General features: G+C 37.3%; 1 protein-coding gene across 1 annotated transcript in view; it reads right to left on the bottom strand.

The window, feature by feature from the left end:
* PCM1 (pericentriolar material 1) overlaps positions 1-16,499 on the bottom strand; it is a 179,148-nt gene that overhangs the window by 60,375 nt on the left and 102,274 nt on the right. The window contains exons 31-33 of the mRNA XM_042782830.1: positions 8,763-8,897; positions 6,052-6,249; positions 4,574-4,636 (exon numbers count right to left, since the gene is read on the bottom strand). Of these exons, the coding sequence (XP_042638764.1) occupies positions 4,574-4,636; positions 6,052-6,249; positions 8,763-8,897 (396 nt within the window). The remainder of the gene's footprint in view (positions 1-4,573; positions 4,637-6,051; positions 6,250-8,762; positions 8,898-16,499) is intronic.

The following is a 16,499-nucleotide window of genomic DNA, read 5'->3' as shown; positions in this document are numbered from 1 at the left end:
AACAACAACAACAATCTATACAGAAAAGAGTTCTGGTGGCACAGTGCCTAAGGCATTTGACTGCTAACCAGAAGGTTGGTGGTTCAAATCCATCAACCACTCCACAGAAGGAAGACAGGGAATCAACTTCCGTAAAATTTATCACCTCACAAACCCAATGGAAGTCACTATGAGTTGGAATCAACTTGATGGCAGTGGGTTTGAGTTTTTTTTTTTTTTTTTTCCCAGTCTATATGGAAGCAGACTGCCACATCTTTCTCCTGTAGAGCAGCTGGTGGGTTTGAATACCCAACCTTTTGGTCAGCAAGTTAATGCTTAACCACTGTGCCACCAGAGCTCCTTTGACCAATTATAGTAAGTCTTAAAAATAGGCAGCATCAGTCTTTCATCTATGCTCTTTCTTCAGTATTATGAGGGATGGGTCTGTGTCTTTTGTCTTTCTATTTTGATATCCACAAAATAACTTGCTGGGATTTTAATTGCCATTGCATTCAATCTATTCTAGGAAGAACCGACGTCTGAACAATATTGAGCCTTCCTATCCATGAACATGTATTCTCTCCCCATTCATTTAGATCTTTAATTTCTTTCATTAGAGTTTTGTAGTCTTCCTTATATAGCTCCTGTTCATACACATCTTACTAGATTTATACTTATTTTTTTGTTGCTAATGTACATGGTAATTTTTTAAATTTCAATTGTTCACTGTTCACATATAGGAAAGCAACTGACTTTTTGTATTAACCTTGTATTCTATAGCCCTGCTATAATCACTTTTTAGTTTGAGATTTTTGTTGATTATTTAGGATTTTCTACATAGATCATATCATCTACAAACAAAGGCAGTCTTATTTCTCCTCCCAATCTGTATACTTTTCCTTTTCTTATTGCATTAGCTGGGACTTCCAGTATGTGTTAAGAGTGGTGGGAGGGCCATCCTTCTCTTCTCAATCTTACAGGGAAAGTATCTAGTTTCTCAACACTACATATGCTTTTAGATATAATTTTTTTGAATACTTTCTTTATTAAGTGGAGGAAGTTCCCCTATATTTCTAATGTGCTGAGTTTTTATCATGAATGAGTGCTAGATTCTGTCATATGGTTTTTTCCATCTATTGACAAGATCAAATAATTTTTCTTCTTTAGCTTGATGTGATGAGTTACATTAACTGACAACTGATTGTTGAAGCAGCCATGCATACCTGCTATTCCCCTTGGTTGTGATATATAACTTTCTCTATACATTGTTAGATTTGATTTGCCAATATTCTGTTAAGAGTTTTGTTGTTGTTGTTGTTGTTGTTTTAAAATTAGTTTATTAAAGACTGTAGGAAGGCAACAACTTTGATTTGTCATTAAAAAAAAGTTAAGTTTTTTCATGCTGTCGGCTGGTGGTTCAAACCCACCAGCCACTCCTCGGAAGGAAGGTTGGGCAATCCTACTTCCGTAGTGATACTGCCTCGGAAACCCAAGGAGGGGTCACTATGAGTCGGGTTTGACTCGACGGCACATAACATAATAAAAGAGGCTACAGAATTATAAGTTTCTTTCTACTGGAATTTTCTGATAGTACAGCACAGTGTAGTCAATTCTGCATTGCTAGAATAAATTTTAAAAGTCTCTTCAATGCTTCTCTAAAAAAGTAATGAATAATAAACGAAGATGGCATGAAAAAGCCATTTTCTTCTATTCATTCTGTAGTACTGGAGCCAGTATTTTTACCATCATAGGCTACAATTTTTACTTTATTCACTTCAATAAGCTCTGTTACCTCTCTGAATTCAACATCATGCAAAATAAAAGTCCACACATTATGCATAATCTGTATGTATTTAGAGAGCTCCTGAAATTGACTCTGTTCCTGACCCTCTGAGCCAATGCTGAATTTATAGCCTTATCAAACTGAAGTACAACTTGAAGGGCCTGTTGGGTGGTGATCTGTTGAGGTTTATCACCTCATCTAGGCTCCTGAAGACTGTTTCCCAAAGTGGTATTTCTGTGTAACTGATATGCCATGGCTTAGGTGGAGAAAATTGTTTTTCTTATTCAGGACTGCGCTGATGTAGTGCTGGGAAGGTGCTTTCTGCCACGAAGTGGACAGAAGCCCAATAGAAGACTACCTCCAGACCACCTCTCCTGAGGCTGCAAAACCCACAGAGCTGCACCAACCTCTGTTAAAGAATTTTTGTCTATATTCATGAGAGGGATTGGTCTGTAATTATCATTCCTAGTAATGTCTTAACAATCATAACAAATTATGGATAACACTGCCATGATTAGGAATTCCAGAACATTTAATTGTGCTCATGAGGAACCTGTACAAAGAGCAAGAGGCTGCCATTTGAACAAGACAAGGGGACACTACATGGTTTAAAATCAGGAAGAATGTGCATCAGGTTGTATCCTTTAACCATACTTATTCAATCTGTATGCTGAGCAAATAAACTGAGAAGCTGGACTATATGAAGAAGAACACATAGGCATCAAGACTGGAGGAAGACGCATTAACAACTTGCAATATGCAAATGACACAACCTTGCTTGCTGAAAGTGAAGATGACTTGAAGCACTTATTGATGAAGATCAAAGACTACAGTCTGCAGTATGGATTACACCTCAACACACACAAAAAAACAAAAATCCTCACACCTGGACTAATAAACAACATCACGATAAATGGAGAAAAGACTAAAGTTGTCAGGGATTTAATTTTCCTTAGATCCACAATCAATACCCATGAAGCAGGAATCAAGAAATCAGACATCATATTGCACTGGGCAAATGTGCTGCAAAAGACCTCTTAATTTGAAATGCAAAGATGTCAGTTTGAAGGCTAAGGTATGCCTAACCCAAGCCGTGACATTTTCAATTGCCTCCTATGCAATGTGAAAGCTTGACAACGAATAAGGAAGACCAAAGAGTTGATGCCTTTGAATTATGGTGCTGACAAAGAATACTGAAAATATCATGAACTTCCAGAAGAACAAACATATCTGTCCTGGAAGAAGTACAGCTGGAAGGCTGCTCGGAAGTGAGAATGGAGAGACTTTATCTTACCTAGTTTGGTTATGTTGTTAGAATAGGGACCACGCACGAGAGAAGGATATCATGTTGGGTAAAGTATGTTGTTGTTGTTATATGCCGTCGAGTCGGCCCCAACTCACAGAGACCCCTCCTTGGGTTTCCGAGGCGGTATCACTACAGAAGTAGGACTGCTCAACCTTCCTTCCAAGGAGTGGCTGGTGGGTTTGAACCGCCAGCTGTCTGGTTAGCAGTCAAGTGCCTTAAGCACTATGCTACCAGAGCTCCTCGGGTAAAGTATAGCATCAGTGAAAAAAGGGGAAGATCCTCAACATGATGGAGTGAAATAGTGGCTACAACGATGGGCTCAAGTATAGCAAAGATTGTGAAGATGGCACAGGACCAGGCAGTGTTTTGTTCTGTTGTACACAGGGTTGCTATGAGTTGAAGCCAATTCACCGGCACTTAACAACAACAAGAAGTTAAGCCTAGACTAGTTTGGTACTACAGTAGTGTTAGCTTCATGATGAGTTAGAAAGTATTGTCTCTGTTTCTCTTCTCCAGAGATCTTGTAGAGAAGTGGCATTATTTCTTCCTTAAATGCTTGGTAGAATTCACCAGTGGCACAATCTGGTCTTGATGCTTTCTATTTGGGAGTTATTAATTGTTGGTAGAATTTCTTCAATAAAGATAAGCCTAATCCTTTTATCTTATTTTTCCACGTTGACTTTTGGTAGATTGTACCTTTTAAGGAATGCATCCAACTCATCTAAATTACCAAATTTGTTGCCATAAGGTTGTTCATAATATTCCAATATTATCCTTTTAATGTCCATGATAGCCTCTCTTTCACTTCTGATGCTATTATATTGCATCTTCTCTCTTTTTTTCTTGGTTAGTCTAGATAGAAGTTTACCAATTTTATTGATCATAGCAAACTATCAGTTTTTGGTTTTGTTAATTTGCTCTATTGAAGTCTGTTTCTAATTTTATCAATTTTGTCTCAAATTTTTATTATTTCTTTTCTTCTGCTTACTTTGGATTTAATCTGCTCTTCTTTTTCAAGTTTCTTAAAGTGAAAGCTTAGATTTTTAATAATCTTTTCTAAAGTATGTGTTCAATGCTACAAATCTCCCTCTAAGTACTGTTTTCACTGCATCTCATAAATTTTGATGAATTATATTTTCATTTTCATAGTTAAAATACTTTAAAATATGTCTTGAGACTTCTTTGTTGACCTATATGCTATTTAGAAGTAGGCTGTTTAATCCCCAAATATTTTGAGATTTTCTGACTATTTTCCTATTATTTTTAGTTTAATTCTACTACGACAGCTAAGTGCATCTTTAAATTTGTTAAAGTGTGTACTACAGTCCAGGATGTTGACAATGTTAGTGTCTTATTATTTTTAAAAGGAGAAAAATAAAGATTTTTCAGAAGAAAGGACATTTGATGATATATTTTGCTCTCAAACATTAAGGTAAAACTTGTTAAAATTATTTAATTTTTATTTCAAAAGCATTATGATTAGGTACAAATTAATTAGCACATACTTTGTCTTCATCATCAATCTCTCCAGTAGGTAAGCCATGATCTCCTTCAAGAATCCTTTTGGCCTATAATCAAATCAATTAAATAGAATTTAGGGGTAACAAATTTTGTACATGCAACACTTGCCAGGTATTCAGTAAACTTTAATAAATGCTACATTTTTGGCCTATCATATAAAGTGTTGAATGCTTTCTTAAAAATATATATTCAACTATTCTATCAAAATATTTTAAATTAACATAACAAAAACCAATATTGTATCTGATTTCTCACTGAATATATTAAGAAGTGTCTCCAACTTCCTAAGTCCAAAACAGAAGTCTTGATTCCCTTCTCTCCAAACTCAAACCTCCCCTAAATCTTCTCAATCTTAGCAAATGGCACTACAAACCAGAAAACTGGCATCAACTTTGACTCTGCTTATTCTCATCATCCACAACTAAACCATCAGAATACCTTACTGGTTCAACCATCAAAATGTGCATTCATTGTTGTATACCCAAATATAAGATTTATCATTTCTTACCTACACTACTTCAACAACCACACAACTGATCTCTCTGGTTTCACCTCTGCTCTTTTAAAATCCTGGTTCAATATAGTATTCAGTGGAATATTTTAAATCGTAAATCAGATTACGCCACTCCTCTATTTTAAACTTTCCCATGGGTTTCCATCATATTTAGAAGAAGTGGTTGACTATCTATTTTAGATGTCAAGGAAAAAGGGCCATCTCCTATTCTGAGACCTGACCTACTTTCCCTCTTATGACCAGAGGTCTAGAAAAAAGCTTCCCGGTATGCCTCAAGTTGAAGGGAAAATATTCACTTAATTTCCCATGTGATGAACACTAGTTTGACAGGGTATGGGAAACTACAGGGATTTAAAGCCAAATCCTCAGCTAGTAAACAAGTGTGTGTGCTGGCTGGGAGTAATCTCTGGGTGATACTTGTTCCTCTGGAATCTACTGAGGTTGGGTATAGCCATGGCAAAGAGCCCTGGTGGTACAGTGATTAAGCATTCAGCTTTAAACCTAAAGAAACGCCAGTGGTTCAAACCCATCAGTCATTCTATAGGAGAAAGATGTGGCACTTATGTAAACTTTACAGCCTTGGAAACCCCATGGGCCAGATAACTCTGTCCTACAGGGTTGCTATGAGTCAGAATCAACTTGATGGCAATAGGTTTTCATGGGATTTATAGCCATGGCAAACAGCTGGTTAAGAACCTGTTCTTTTCTCTTCTTTGGAGACCTAAATAATGGTGACAATAATGTAAACAGGACATCTGACACTATAAATTTAGCATAAATTCTTGTCTATATTATTGATCTCCAGTCAGTGCTATTCTAAGATTCAGCATGTAACTAACGTGTTGATTTAGAATCTGTTAACAGGTATTACTAAAAATAAATAATGATTAAGAAAATATTTATATGCTAAATATAAATATTCCTAAAACCAAAATGAATGTCATTTACCTCTTTGGCATAAGACTGTATCACTCCAGCTGCTTCTATTTTCCTTTTGCATCTCTGTTTAACAGTTATACTATTATTATCCAAATCTTGCATGAGCTTAAAGAAAGCCAACTCATTAAACAACACTTCAGATATTTCAACAAGAAGATCCTCACCACAGTCCTTCAGTTTTCTTCCAGCAAATTTTGCCAGTGAATCCTATTCAACAATAAACCAAACAATTTTATCTTAACATCACTGTAAACTTCAATTGTGAGTAAAGCAATACAGATGATTTAAAAAGTTTAAATTATAATACTCACCAAAAGAAGAGTAATTTTATTACTCTCAAGTATTGAAAACTAATGGCTGCTATCACTGAGTATAAATAAGTTAGTATTACAAAAATGTTACTAAGTAGGAAACTTGTTAGTTCTGCTTTAACAAATATATAAAAGAAGAAAAGAAAAAATGGTCATCTCTAAATCCAGACTCTATTTAACATAAAAGCTAGACACAAAAAAGAGAATTTCTGACAATACCAGGAGACAGATAATAAGTTGTAAGAGCTGTAAGATAGGAAAATACAAAGTCCTCCACATTTAAATTGCACTGTTAGAGTACTTTTTAAATGTCCCCATTTATCTAAGCCAATCAGTTATTCTAGCTAAATTTTTTTTCCCCCAGAAGCTGAAGAAAAAGAAAAAACAGATTTTCTTAGAGTCAGGGAAAAAAAATCTTATTTCTAAATTAATGTTTTTTCTACATTTCATAATGTCCATCATAGTGTCTACATTTATGATAGCAGCAGGCAAAAATGAGGAAGGGCTACATGGCTCTTAATAAACAAAAAAATATTTAAATTACACACAATTTCTGTTTCAGCCTGACTCCAAAATGCAGTTGTTTCTTTCTGTAGGTATAAGGCTAGCAAGCTAAAGTTAGACAAATACATTCAACTAAAAAAAATCCTAAAAATTTTTAAATAGTGCATATCACCAGAGATGTATTATACTCCTTATAAATTATGTGGTAGTATTATTAAACTAAATAGAGCCAGGATAACCTGTAAACTACAATTTATACTTTAGTCTTAATACCAACAAAATAGAAAAGTTAGAGAGATGGAAATTTACATTACACCCAGGGTTTTAAAAAAACTTATTAGACAAAGTTATAACACTGTATTGAAAACCAACTTACACACAAGCATATGAAGGCAAATGTCTATACAAGAAAACAATGCAAAGCAAAGTTCAATAGGTAAAGTTTGTAATAAAGATGAAAAGAAAATATTTCCTAATTTGGAGTAATAATATACACCACTGAATGATGTCCATGGGAAAAAACATGAGTGAATTTAAATGTAAGATATCCTTAACACAGAGTCTCTAAAGCTCTATACTATAGACATTTGTTGTTAGGTGCTGTCAAGTCAATTTTGACTCTTGGCAATCCTATGGACAACAGAATGAAACCCTGCTAAGTCCTGTGCCATCCTCACAATCATTGCTATACTTGAGCCCATTGTTGCAGCCAGTGTGTCCATCCAGCTCGTTGAGGGTCTTCCCTTTTCCACTCTCCTCTTTACCAAGCATAAGATCCCTCTCCAGGGATTGGTCTCTTCTGACAACATGACCAAAGTATGAGAGACAAAGTTTGGCCATTCTTGCTTCTAAGCAGCATTCCATCTGTACTTTCTCCAAGACAGATTTGTTTGTTGTTGTAGCAGGCCATGGAACTTTCAATATTCTTCACCAACAACACAACTTAAACACATCAAATCTTCTGTGGTCTTCCTTAATCATTTTTCAGCTCTCAAATGCATATGAGGCTATTGAAAATACCATAGCTTGGGTAAGGCGCACCTTAGTCCTCACAGTGACATCTTTGCTCTTAAACACTTTAGATAGGTCTCTTGCAGCCGATTTGCTCAAAGCATTATGTTGCTTGATTTCCTGACTGCTGCCTCCATGAGCATTCATTGTGCATACAAGTAAAACGAAATCCCTGACAACTTCAATCTTTTCTTCATTTATCATGTTGCTTATTGGTTCAGCTATGAGGAGTTTTTGTTTTCTGTTAAGGTGCAATCCATACTCAAGGCTTAGTCTCTGATCTTTGTAATGAAGTGCTTCAATTAGAGTGACACTGGGGCCACATAATTTTTTTTTTTGGGGGGGAGGCTGTTTTGTACATTACAGGATATTTTTAGTAGCATCGCAGGCTGCTACCAGTGTTGACAGATGCCAGTGTTGCTCTTTCTCTCCCACTTTGTTAGACAACCAAAATATCTCCAGACTTTGCCAAATATCTCCTGGGGGCCAAAATTGCCATAGATTGAGATCTACTGTTTCAACACAATTTAAGGTTAGTTGTATAACCTAAAAAATCCCTACCATCAACAGATGGCTTCTGGTTTTTAAATATTCCCAGATCAGTTAAAAAATATTTTCGAAAATGTCAAAGTATATCCCAAACATTTCAAATTTGAGATGTTCTCATTTGTAAAGAGAAAAATCAAAACAATTAATTCTTATTAAAGTTGGAGTAGCCCTTGGAGATAATGAAATTTTCTTTTTTAAATTAGTAAAACATCATTCCAAACAGATTCTACTAATGGATATCTACCTGAACAAGCTGTAATGCCAGAAAACAGCTGTTAAAAAATCCCAACCAGATGGTATATACTGTAAGTTAAAACTTGCCAATGTCCAAGTATAAACTCTTACCTGTAATATACTTCCAAGCTGTTTATGAAAGAACTTTACAAACTCTTTGCTCTCATCATTTTGCTGAGTAAGGGTCAAAACCATGCGTCTTACTGAAGTTAGAAGGTGAGAAGAACATACTTCATCCATGTGTTCCTGAGAAAAATCAAAGTTTGTTAGGGTATAAACTTACCTATTGCTTTAAAAATATTTAACCACATAGTATGAACTTTCATTTTTCTTATATAGATACTTCTAAATTTTCAGCTTTATATTTGCAAATACTCATAAGACCAGCCAAACTGCCCACCCTACATATGCTGAGAGATTTGGTAATTCTAACTGACCCAAAATAGATGGTGGCCAGTACTTCCCATTACTTCCTTTCTCTATCTTATGGACTACTACTCATAGTAAAGTTTCTACTTTGCTATCTATCTCTGTTACCAGTTCAATTAAATTCAACTACTCTTACAACCATACTCACCTTCTACCTAATTACCTTTCCATCATCTTCAAATGCAGGCTTTTTCAATCTTGGCACTATTAACATCTTGTGCATTGTAAATACTTAGCAGCATTCCTGGTTTCTATCCAACCAGTGGCATCACCTCAAGTTTTTAAAACAAAAAATGTCTCTAAACATATCAAAATGTCTCCTGACAGTCAAAACCAAGTCTTAACTTAATAAGCCACTTCAAGAAGTTTCATCTTCTCCTTAATCTTCATTCAGAAGCACATGCAAACTAGAAAATCATGGTTAACATTATGAGGTGAGTCCATGCAACATCGATATCAAGTAACCTCAGGTTCTAACCCTTCTTCAGCCACTAAACTCACTTGGGCAGTTCCTATAACTTTTGCGCAGGACTTTTTGTTTTAAAATATACAAACATGTAAAATAAGGTGGCCAAATTACATGGTGTCCAAGTTCCCTTCTTACACTTAAGCTCATTTTTAATAACTTATTTAATAATTATGTGCCAAGGATAGCAGTTAAAAAGAGAAAAACAACAGTCCTAGTCTTCAAGGGCTTCAAAACTAGTAGAAGAATCAGACACTCAAGTACTTAATTTAAGTTACATGCTGTCCAGGGGACTGCTTCCTATTCATCACCTAAAGAGTAGCTGGCTTACAGAAGACGCTCATTACTTGCTGAGTGTTGTTGTTATTAGGTGCTGTTGAGTCGTCTCTGACTCACAGAGACCCTACGTACAGCAGAAGGAAACACTGGCTGGTCCTGTGCCAGCTTCACGATCCTTCCTATACCTGAGCCCATCATTGCAAGCCACTGCAGTGGAGCCAATCCATCTCGTTGAGGCCCTTCCCCTTTATCGTTGACCCTCCACTTTACCAAGCATGACATCCTTCTCCAGGGAATAGTCCATTCTTACAATATGACCAAAGTAGGTGAGATAAAGTCTGGCCATCCTCGCTTCCAAGGAACATTCTGACTGCACTTCTTCCAGAACAGATTTGTTAGATCTTTTAGCAGTTTATGATACTTTCAGTATTCTTTGCCAACACCACAACTGAAAAGCATCAACTCTTCTTTGGTTTTCCTTATTCAATGTCCAGCTTTCACATGCACATGAGGCAACTGAAAATACCATGTCTTGTGTCAGGCTCACCTTACTCTTCATGAAGCTATCTTTGCTCTTCAGCACTTGAAAGAGGTTTTTGCAGCAGATGTGTCCAATGCAATATATCTTCTGATATCCTGACTGTTGTTTCCATTGGTGTTGATTGTAGAATGAAGTAATATGAAGCCTCTGACAACATCAGTCTTTTCTCCATTTATTGTGATGCTGCTTACTGGTCTAGTTGTGAGGATTTTTGTTTTTTTTATATTGAGGTGTAATCCATACTACAGACTGTAGTCTTTAATCTTCATCAGTAAGTGCTTTAAGTCATCCTCACTTTCTGCAAGCAAACTTGTGTCACCTGCATATCGCAGATTGTTAATGAGTCTTCTTCCAAACCTGATGCCACATTCTTCTTCATATAGTCCAGCTTCTCAGATTATTTGCTCAGAATACAGACTGGGTAAGTACAGTGGAAGGACACAACTCTGACACCACTTTCCCTTCCTGATTTTAAAGCATGCAGTATCCCCTTGTTCTGTTGAACGACAGCCTCCTGGTCTATGTACACGTTCCTCAAGAGTTCAATTACCCACTCCCCCCCAAAAAAGAAAAAACAAAACAAAAACCAAACTCACTGCTGTCAAGTTGTTTCCAACTCACTGTGATCCCTCCTTGGGTTTCTGAGGCAGTATATCTACAGAAGGAGATTGCCCAATCTTCCTTCCAAGGAGTGGCTGAACCACCAGCCTTCTGGTTAGTAGTCAAATGCCTTAGGCCCTACACTACCAGAATTCAATTAAATATTCTGGAATTCCCATTCTTCTCAATGTTATCCATAATTTGTTATGATTCACACAATTGAATGCTCTTGTACAGTCAATAAAACACAAGTAAACATCTTTCTGGTATTCTTTGATTACAGCCAACATCCATCTGACATTAGCAATGATATCCTTCATTCTATGTCCTCTTTTGAATCCAGCTTGCATTTCTGGAAGTTCTCTGTCTATATACAGCTACAACCATTTTTGAATTATCTTCAATAAGATTTTACTTGCATGTGATATTAATGATACTGTTACATAATTTCTACATTCTGTGGGATCACCTTTCTTTGGAATGGGTACATATATGGATCTCTTCCAGTCAGCTGGTGTGGTAGTTAACTTTGTATGTCAACGTGGCTGGGCCTGGTTGAGTGGCTGGGCAGCTGGTGGTAGTTATTCCCCATGATGAGATTGGCAACCAACTCCATAGTGGGATCTACCACAAGTAGCTGAGTAGCTGCCTTTGGGATATGGTCTGTTTCCTGTATATAAGTAGCAGCCTTGGGGATAGTCTCTAGATTATGGTACGCTTGGACCCTGCATGTAGCCATGTCGTTGATCAGCAGCCTGCCATGCTCTGCCGACCTTGGGACTTAAGATCAGGAGCAGGAGGGAGAGCTGAAGCCCAAGGTCGAGAGGCTTTCACACAGCCCCTAGAGCCTGGCACTTTGAACTTGGACTTCTAGCCTCCCAAACTGTAAGAGAATAAACTCCTATTTGTTAAGGCCATCCCATTTGTGCTATATTTCCTATCAGAGCGGTACCAGGTAACCAGAACAGTTGGTTAGCTAGCTGTGTCTTCCAAATCTCTTGGCATAGACAAGTGAGTGCCTCTAGCATGGCATCCATTTGTTGAAACACCTCAATGGATATTCTGTCAATTCCTGGAGCCTTGTTTTCCACCAATTCCTTCAGTTCCACTTGGACTTCTTCCTTCAATACCATTGGTTCTTGATCATATGCCACCTCCTGAAATGGATAAACATCGACCAATTCTTTTTGTTGCAATGACTCTGTGTATTCCTTCCATCTTCTTCTATGTTTCCTGCATCATTCAATATATTGCCCATAGAATCTTTCAATATTGCAACTCAAGGCTTAAATTTTTTCTTCAGTTCTTTCAGCTTGAGAAATGCCAAGTGTGTTCTTCCCTTTTGGCATTCCAACTTCATGTCTTTGCACATTTCATTATAAAAATTTACTTTGTATTCTTGAGCTGCTCTTTGAAATCTTCTGTTCAGCTCTTTTATCTTGTATTTCTTCCATTTGATTTAGCTACTCTCCGTTACAGGGCAAGTTTCAGAGTCTCTTCTGACATCCATTTTGGTCTGTTCCTTTCCTTCCTGTTTAATGACCTCTTGCTCTCTTCATGGATGATGTTCTTGATGTCATCCCACAATTCTTCTGGTTTTTGGTCACTGGTATTCAATACCTCAAATCTATTCTTTAGATGGTGTCTAAATCAGGAGGGATATAATCAAGGTCAGAGTTTGGCTCTTGTGGATTTTTTTTAATTGCCTTCAACTTCAACTTGAACTTTCATATGAGCAGTTGATGATCTGTTTCACAATCAGCTCCTAGCCTTGTTCTGGCTAAAGATAGTGACCTTCTCCACTGTCTCTTGCCACAGATGCAGTCAATCTGATTCCTGTGTACTCCATCTCGGGAAGTCCACCTGTATAGCCACCATTTGTGTTGTTGAAAAAAGGTATTTGCACTGGATAAGTCACTGGTCCTGCAAAATTCTTTCATGAGATTTCCAGTGTTATTTCTATCACCAAGGCCATATTTTCTAACTACCAGTGATTCTTCTTTGTTTCCAACTTGCACATTCCAATCACCAACTGCATGTTCAGTCAATTTTAGACTGCAGAAGTTGGTAAATATCTTTAATTTTCTTGTCTTTGCCTTTGGTGGTTGATGCATAAATATGAATAATAGTAGTATTAACTTCCTTGTAGGCATATGGATATTATCCTATCACTGACAGCGTTGTACTTCAGGATACATCTTGAAATATTCTTTGTGATGATGAATGCCATATCATTCTTCTTCAGTTTGTCATTCCTGGCATAGTAGATCATACGGTTGTGTGATTCAAAATGGCCCAAACCTGTCTATTTCAACTCACTAATGCCTAGGATATCAATCTTTATGCATTCTATTTCATTTTAGACAACTTTTAATTTTCTCAGATTCATACTTCATACATTCCATGTTCTGATTATTAATGGATGTTTGCAGCTGTTTCTTCCCATTCTGAGTCATGTTGCATCAGTAAATGGAGGTCCTGAAAGCTCTACTCTATCTACATCATTAAGGTTGGCTCTACTCTGAGGAAGTAGCTCTTTCCCAGTCATATTTTGAATGCCTTCCAACCTGAGGGTTCATCTTCTGGAACTGTATCAGATAATATTTCAGGGCTATTCATAAAGTTCTCCAGTAATATATCAGACAGTGTTTCACTGCTATTCCTAAGGTTTTCACTGTCCAATTCTTTGAGAAGTAGATGGCCCCTTCCTCCTTCTGAGTCTGTCTTAGTCTGGAAGCTCCACTGAAACATGTCCACCATGGGTAGCTCCATTGGCATTTGAAACATTGGTGGCATAGCCTCCAGCCTCACAGTAACAAGCAAGCCACCACAGTATGACTAACAGACAAGTTTGCCTCCCTTAGCTGTTTCAAACTTCTCCACTTTCTTCCTGGCCTCCCCCCTACCTGTTCCGGCCATCAGCTGGCCCCTGCTTCTTGCCTGGCCCCTCCCCTTACCTGTTCCGGCTGTCTACTGGCATATACTTGCTGAATATGTTGTTATAAAAGAAGTATATACTGGAGCTATGGTACCATATTAGAGGCATCAACAAGTATTTCTTTCTTTCTTTTTTTTAAATTGTGATTTGGGTTAAGACTTACAGAGCAAATTCACTTTCCATACAGCAGTTCATATACACTTTGTCTCATGACATTGGACACAGTTTACCACAATGCAACAGCTCTCCTCCCACTTCCTCCCCATAGTTACCTCTTCCTAGTGTCCATCCCTCCATGTACTCCTGCCCCCTGAGCTGTCTCCCTGTGCATAAGCAGCCTAGAGGCAACAACAAGTATTTCTAACGTATGGATTACACTGCAACATAAAGAAAAAAAAAACCTCATAATTGGACCAATAACCAACATCATGATACACAGAGAAAAGACTGATGTTGTCAAAGATTTCATTTTACTTAGATCCACAATTAATGCCCATGGAAGCAGCAGTCAGGAAATCAAACATTATACTGCATTGGGCAAATTTGCTACAAAAGATTTCTTTAAAATGCTAAAGAGCAAAGATGTCATTTTGAGGACTAAGGTGTACCTGATCTTAACCATAGCATTTTCAATTAAAATGCATGCAAAAGCTGGATAATGAATGAGGAAGAATGAAGAAGTACTGAGGTCTTTTATACTGTTGGTGAATATTGCACATGGTACTGAATATACCATGGACTGCCAGAAGAACAACCAAATCTGTTTTGGAAGAAATACAGCCAGAATTCTCCTTAGAAGCAAGAATGACCACACTGTTTCTCATGTACTTTGGACATGTCTCCAGGAGACACCAACCCCTGGAGAAGGACATCATGCTTGGTAAAGTAGAGGGTCAGCAAAAAATAGAAAGACCTTCATGGAGATGAGCTGACACATTCACTGCAATGACGGGCTCAAGTATGGTAACAACTGTGAGGATGGTGCAAGACCAGGCAGTGTTTCATTCTGTTGTGCATGGGGTTGCTATGATCAAGGCCAACTTGAGGGCACCAAACAACATTCTTGGCACTAGTGATACATCAGTGACCAAAACATACTTGCATTTCTGACTTCAAACAGTTTTTATTTTAGTGAGAGCAAACATTTAACAGATTAGATGATGATAAAACACTATGGAGAAAAGAAAAGCAAGTAAAGAGGCTAGGAGTAGGCTTGCTCACTAAGAATGTAATAGTTGACCAAAGACTAGCAAACAAGCCATGCAGGTATTTGAGAGAATATTTCTGGCAAAAGTGATAGAAAGTGTCAAGACTATTACAGTGCTGGCAACTCTAGCAGCAGAGTTGAAAGATTAGAATAGTAAGAAAACAGAGACAGTAAGAGCATTTAGGAGCTGCTGCAATTACTCAGGGAATGGCTGATTTTTTCAGTTTTTACATGGAATTCTTTGGCACAATCAGATGATCTTATATTTCCTTTTGGCTAGTCAGATACTCTGTTCTTTTCCTCCTAGAAATTAGTTTCTACAACCCCTACAAATTGCATCTCAAAGATATTTCTTCTCTCAAAATATTCCATAAAAAACAATTATATCCCTGAAAGAAGAAATGTAAGTATATGGAGGCAACTTTCTATTTTCAATCTCTTATAAAGAAAATACATGTAGGTTGTAAGAAATGAGCAAAGGAACAACATATTTTATAGTTCTTTATATCTAGATGAAAATAAACCAATGACTTTTAATTTCTGAAATTTCTATTTTAAAACAACGTAAGAATACTACCTCAGAAAAAGTTCTAATCATTATTTTCACCATCCATTTCTTACATATATCCTTCTGTGCCTTGTTATATTATTAAACAAATTTACTAGTACTGCTTACTAGTTTCATATTTCATTGTTAGTAGGGATATAAATGGGCAACTTTTCTTCGGGACAATTTAACTTAATGTCTTAAAAGTCTTCACAATATTTGTAGCGATTGGTGTCTTAAAAGCTTTTGAGCAGCCATCTAAGATGCAATTATTGGTTTCCTCTTATCTGAATCAAAAAGTGAATAAAATTAATGACATCTGGAAACAATTAGTCCCAGGATAACATGGACCACAAGGACCTCAGTCTTCATGACCCTGAGACCAGAAGAACTAGATGTTTCCCAGCTACCAATGCCAACCACTTGGTAAGGGATCAAAACTGGAGATTCTGGATAGAGTGGGAGGAAAAATGTGGAACAAAATTCAAAAATACAAAAATCATCAGAATTACTGGTCAGATACAGTCTGGTAGAACCTCCGAGACTACGGTCCCAGGTTACCCTTTGGGCCTAGCCCAACAGCAGAAAGACCTACATGCAAGAACAACTACCCCAGAGAGACATATTCACCTACTCCAGGGAGATGCACCCCTTAGAGCAATCAGCCATGAGACCAGAGGGGCAGCATTCACATAGAAGGAAAGATGGACAGATAGGAATGCACGGTTAAGAACAGTACAGGTTGGCGAGTAGCGACTGGGATCTTAAAAGCTAGCAAGCTGCCATCTAGATGCAACAATGGGTGTCTCCTCGTCAAGAAGAAAGAAGAAACCAAATGAAT

Source organism: Orycteropus afer, unplaced genomic scaffold, assembly GCF_000298275.1.
Source record: "Orycteropus afer afer isolate SDZICR_OR568_19922 unplaced genomic scaffold, OryAfe1.0 scaffold00483, whole genome shotgun sequence".
NCBI lineage: Eukaryota > Metazoa > Chordata > Mammalia > Tubulidentata > Orycteropodidae > Orycteropus > Orycteropus afer.
Note: the sequence above shows the minus strand (reverse complement) of the source record. Positions and strands in the feature narration are given on the sequence as shown.